Raw genomic sequence first — 6,000 nt, forward strand, 5'->3', positions numbered from 1 at the left:
CCCTTTCTCTACGTGATGTGCTACCTAAGGTAAGCCTCTTAGGTTGATAGTCCTAAAAAAGACTGTTGGGTCTATTTACTGTGAATACAAACATAGCACAAAGCACTATAAAGCATAGTAAATACAGGGGAAGGGGGTAAACTCCACACTTTGTAGCTCACCACTCTGCAATTCACTGTTTTGTAGCATAATACAGCACAGTATATAGCACTGCATAGTTCTGTATGCAGCACTATATAGCACTATACAGCAGTAATTACCTCTCCCTGAAAATGCTATCAGCTGTCCCTATCTACTCCAACTCCACATACCCTCTGACAGAATGCTGTAGGGCTTCTGTGTTACCTGAACCCAGTTCAAAGGCCAAGAATTGCATGATTGGTAATTGGTTGCTTTGGCAGCAAACAATCCCATTGGTATTTATATTTTTTCACACAAAATTCAGACAACATTCACACATTTTCAAGTGCAATTCATTGTGAAAATGTGTGAATCCTGGGATAAAGTTGTGTGAATCTTTAATGAAACATTTATGAATAGACCCCAAAAAGAGATAATGTATGCTCTAGTTAAACAACTCTTGAAACAAGGTACCACATAGCAGTATATGACAGACTGAGAAAACATCGGCTATACTTGCAACTCTGTGACCTTGTAGGATAGCTACTAAGGTTGAAAACAGAGGTTTTTGCACAACTTATGCAAAATATGTGGAAGCCGTCAAAGACCCTCTGTATAGTGCAGTCCTTATTCTAATCTAGGAGATCCTCCATCTTAGAGCATATATATAGCAAAGAATATATAGCAAAGAATAATTTGGGTGCGGGTTTGCCAGAAGGCAGTCCAACCTCCGTAAAGGCACAGGGGACACACCAGAAGCCCTGCAGGTCACAATGGCAGCTGAAGCCCCTAGTGTGCCCCCACACCAAATCCAACAAGTGAAACGAATGGCAAACGCACTCATTAATTCATAACTAGCTTTATAGCAAGGTGCACATGGCAGGGCTTTACACAGTACAAAAACTTTTTTGTACTGTGTAAAGCCCTGCCATGTGCACCTTGCTTTAAAGCTAGTTATGAATTGATGAGTGCGTTTGCCATTCGTTTCACTTGTGGGATAGCTGGCACAGAGAAACAATAAAGATTGCTTGTTCTGCTTAAACAGTTTTACTCTTTGCTGACACTTGTAGTCTCTTGAAGTAGAATAATGCCCTAGCACACAATCCTGAGATGTACAAGCAGAAAACATACTAACTTATTTATAGGGAATCTGTAGTGATTCTGTATATATTTTCTTTATTTATTAATGTTCAGGACTTAAAAATGTTTTGCAATTTTTATTTCTTTAGTTAGGTAAATATGAATGTTTCATATTTTCTATTTTCCAGCAACCTATGATGTTCTGCAGATTTTCCTGCATATTTATCAGGCTAACTTTAAAGTGTATCTAAACCCAAGAACAAATGTTTAATAGATTGAAGCTTACCCGTTTTAGATGTTGTGGTTGCATTAGTTATCTTTTTGAGTCTCTTTTTCTTAATTTTAACCTGGTGGTTCATGCCTAGGGATGCACCGATACCGACACTAGTGCGGATACTCGTGCTCGCCTAAATGCTCCTGATGCCTATCCCGATATGGGAACTTCCAGTCTTCCTGATTGGCTGGGAAGCCGGCTCCATGCTCCCTAGTCATCTGGTGATGAAGGAGCAAGGAGTCCTGGCTTCCTGGCTATTCGGAAAGCCGGGTGGCGAATAATTACACACCACCTGGCTTCCCGGCTGATCAGGAAGCCGGGCGGCGAGTCATTACATGCCCCCTGGCTTCCTGATTGGCCAGAAAGCCAGGTGACAAGGAAGAATGGAGCCGGCTAATCAGGAAGCTGGGCGGCGAATCATTACACGCTGCCTGGCTTCCTTAATGAGACTTTTGGTATCGGTGAGTACCATAAAAAAATATCGGTACTCGTACTCGATACTGAAAAAACAATATTGGTGCATCCCTAGTCATGCCACACACTTCTTGTCCTAGGCTGCTCTTCTGATTATAAACACCTTCCCTTCTCCTCATCTCCATAACATACAGGGCAGTCCTTAGAGTTAGCTAGGAACAATATAACTGAAAATAGTGTAGAGATTACAGAAAGTTATTGACTCACACGATTTTTGGCAGGATCAACAAGTATTTTTTTTTGCACATAACATAAAGTTTTATTTAACAGACCAAAGGGGACAATAAAAGAGAAGTTCAAAGTTAGGGTTTACATACATTTTAACTGCTTTGCTGACTTGTTGCTTAAAGGGAAAAAGAGCTGAAGTTCAGAATATACACTGAGGGGTCTATGCACTAAACTGCCGTAGGCAGCCGAGTGAATAACCGACCCGAAGTGAGCCGAACGTTGTTCGGCTATTCATTTCAGGCTTGTATGGCTGATTTCAGCCATACATCGGCTTGCTTCGTGTGGCTTCGGGTCAGCCGAACATGCTCAGCATGCTCTGTGGTACCGAGCAGAATAGAAAAACAGTTAAAATAGTAGAAAAATAAATAGGAAAAAAATTGTAGAAAAAATAAAATAGAAAACGATTGGGCGGAGCTAGCAATTGACAGCTAGCTCCGCCCAACTGTTTTCTATTGGCAGGGCGGTTCTGCTGCCATCAGAATAAAAAAAAAAAAAAACCCATAGGAATGCATACACTGTAGCTAGATTTCTATTGGCTATTTCACTTTGCAATAGCCAATAGCAAACTAGCTAATGCACCCGCCCTCTGCTGCTGTCAATCACTAGAGGGGACCTGATGGAGAACTTCAGGTCCTCTCTGCTGATTGACAGCAGCAGTGGGCAGGTGCAATAGCTAGTTTGCTATTGGCTATTGCAAAGTGAAATAGCCAATAGGAATCTAGCTATGCATTCCTATGGTGTTTTTTTTTATTATTTTTTTTTTCTGACAGCAGCCAATGGCTCCGATGTCAGAAGAAAAAAAAAAAGATAAAGCGGGAGACTGCCGGAGCGTCCGGGAGAGTTGGGCTAACTGGAGATCAGCGTCCCTGGTTACCTGGTAACCAGGGACGCTGATCTGTCTGTGCAAGTGGCCGGAGCCAGCTGTGAGATGACGGCTCGCTCCGCCTAGCAGTCAGTAGCTGTTCGGCCAGCTTCTCCTTTCACCTCGGCTCAGTTGAGCCGAAGCATATGCCTTCGGCTCGACTGAGCCGCTCGAGCCAACTTCGGGAGCTGTAGGGCTATAGTGAATAGCCCCTACAGCAGCCCTTCGGTTCTACTGAACCGAAGGGGTCCTGGGGCCAAAGCTAGCCGAAGGATCAGCCGAAGCTACGGCTAGATCCTTCGGCAGCTTAGTGAATAGACCCCTTAATATACAATTAAGCTGACCATACATATTTTGAATTTCTCCTGTTCAGCCTCATGGCTGAATGAGAGAATTCCATGGATTCCACTATTAGCACTAAACAGAGTGAATGGAGGAATCCCTGCTGCTGTCTAATGAGTTCAGCAGCTGCTGTTCCGAATGGCAACTGGGCCACCCCCGGCTCCAATTTCGGCTGATTCAGCAGGAATCGGATGAAATTCAAGCAGTGTATGGCGAGATTTAGCTTAATGAGTTGGAGGAGTGACTCATCCCCAGACCTTACACACTCCTTTGTTTGTAATGCTCAATGTAGACGTTTCATTAGAGACAAGCAGTCTGAAAACAAGGAGCTACTGCTGTGTTCTCTACAATGTTCTGTAAAATCTGTGACATGGGTGAGCTGTGTATTAAATGTTTATTTGTAAAATAAAGATATATAAATAGTAAAACAAGTTTAGGACTTAAAGAAAAACATTATAGAGGTGTCTGGAAGTGGCAGGGAGGTCACATCTACTAAACCTGAATAAAGCATGGTTTTTAGAAGTTCACAGGCCCAGTAGACCCTCATGCTGACCTCTTTGTAGTGGCTCTGATGCAAGGCCATGGCACAAGATATGCAACAAAATACTTATGCATGCGTAACAAAATGCAACAATATGTGCCACACTACATATTGTTGCACTTTGTTACACTTTGTGTTATGTTTTTGTACTGGAATTAGTGCCCGCAGCTAATTAGTGCCCGCAGTAAATTCAGGTATCGTGTCCCAAGCTCGATATTTGTAGGCTGTAACATTTGTAAGTTAAACTTACAAGGGCTCATTTACACTCTCAGCTGAGCGAAATTTATCTTCACAGCCATTCTCTTTGAAAATGATATGGGGCACCACACCAACAGAAAACTCTTGGCCCTTTACATAACTATAGGTGGGTCGAGCCAATATAAAAAATGTTTTATAGCGATGTCTAAACTCTGGACAGGAATCTGTCAGGTAAGCAATGTGGGAGCCTACACTGTTTACATAGATGCATATTCAGAGGATATGATCCTATTCCTGGCATCATTCCTTGATGACTCCTTGACCTGGGACACGTTTTGCATGTTATGTGTTGGGACATATGATATAAAAATACTTGCTTTCAGTAAGCAACTTGTTAAGTGGTAAAGCAAAGTTAAGCATGACAACCCCAAAAATGCAATCTGAAAAACCATCAGAAATGGTATCTCCTTTTTAAAGAAATAAACAATGCTGCAGGCAACTAATATCTTTCCCAGCAGAGAGAAATAAATGCTTTTTAGATGAATCACTATGGAATTAGATTGCACTCGATTCCCTGTTCTATTGGGTAGCACAATAACATGATTTTCTATGGCTTTATTCATTCACTTTTTCATATCTAACTTTAGCGTCTGACCTATAATTAAAAAAAACATGTTAAAGATCTAACGAATTACATACATTTTATAGGCAAACATCGGTGTAGAAAATCTTTGTTGTGGTAATAGAACCATTTCCTATGAGATCTTTATATGTGCACGTATTCAGTGTTAGTATTTAACCAAAACGTTTTACTGAGTGATGGCAAAACAGATTTTGTGAAGATCAGCTTGTTTTTCTCTAGTTTTCTTTAGAAAGTTCAATCTGTAAAATTTGCTACCACCTAGAAAATGGAGACATAGTGAAACCCCTCTGCATTCTGATGCAACATGTGACCACAACCCACAACACTTCCTTTTTGATAACACCTACCACTGACATAAATGTGTAAGACAACATACAGACATGAGATGTTAGTCTCAACTTGATCTTGCTGGAAATGAAAGTATACATATGACTACTATAACATTCACAGACACACCTTGACTGACTAATCTTAAAACTCCAGCTAAAACTTTTAATTTTGTTTTCGAAACAAAGGCAAGGGGGTTATAACTGCTATAGGACCCGCATAGCCCACCATAAATCCACCATTGCCCACCTGAGAGTCCGCACAGCCCACCAACAACCTGCGCAGCCCCCCATGGACCCCGCATAGCCCACCTAAGAGTCCGCACAGCCCACCATAGAACCTGCGCAGCCACCTGGGTGTCTGCACTATTCCTCTAATTGCCATTATTGTTCCTAGACTTCTAATTTGAGAGCTACTTATTAAGTTATTACTAAGACCAGCAATAATCAAATGCAGAGGCAATTATGTAATATGATAAAGAATTTATATATTTATATAGTCTTACAGATGCAACCGGGTCCTTTAGGGCAACCATAATGCTGATGCGGCCCGCGATAAAATTTAGTTTGACACCCATGTACTGTAACTTCAATACAAATTACATCCCTAAATGTTAGATTGTAGTCCATAAGGGGATTGGGTTTGGAGCGGAGGCTACTTTACAACACACATAGGGAGCATAGGGAACAAAAGTAAACACCCTCCAGAAGGAAGGACAGTGTCAACATGAATTTGAATCATTGTTGACACTGTCCTTTCAGAAGGAAGGACAGTGTCAACAATGATTTGAGGAACTAAGGCTGAGTATTGCAAAAATAAGATACATTTTCGTAGTTCGAACTACGAACATTTCATGTTCGTAGTTAAGGTACTTGAAAGCATTTTTAAGATTTAAAGTAGAATTAAAGTCT

General features: G+C 41.2%; 1 protein-coding gene across 1 annotated transcript in view; it reads right to left on the bottom strand.

The window, feature by feature from the left end:
* Positions 1-4,220, bottom strand: part of LOC108799202 (transducin-like enhancer protein 4) — a 182,505-nt gene extending 178,285 nt beyond the window's left edge. The window contains exon 1 of the mRNA XM_018571033.1: positions 4,186-4,220. Coding sequence (XP_018426535.1) covers positions 4,186-4,220 — 35 coding nt within the window. The remainder of the gene's footprint in view (positions 1-4,185) is intronic.
* Positions 4,221-6,000: the final 1,780 nt, after the last annotated feature.

This window comes from Nanorana parkeri, unplaced genomic scaffold (genome assembly GCF_000935625.1).
Source record: "Nanorana parkeri isolate BGI_ZX_2015 unplaced genomic scaffold, ASM93562v1 scaffold1656, whole genome shotgun sequence".
Taxonomy (NCBI): domain Eukaryota; kingdom Metazoa; phylum Chordata; class Amphibia; order Anura; family Dicroglossidae; genus Nanorana; species Nanorana parkeri.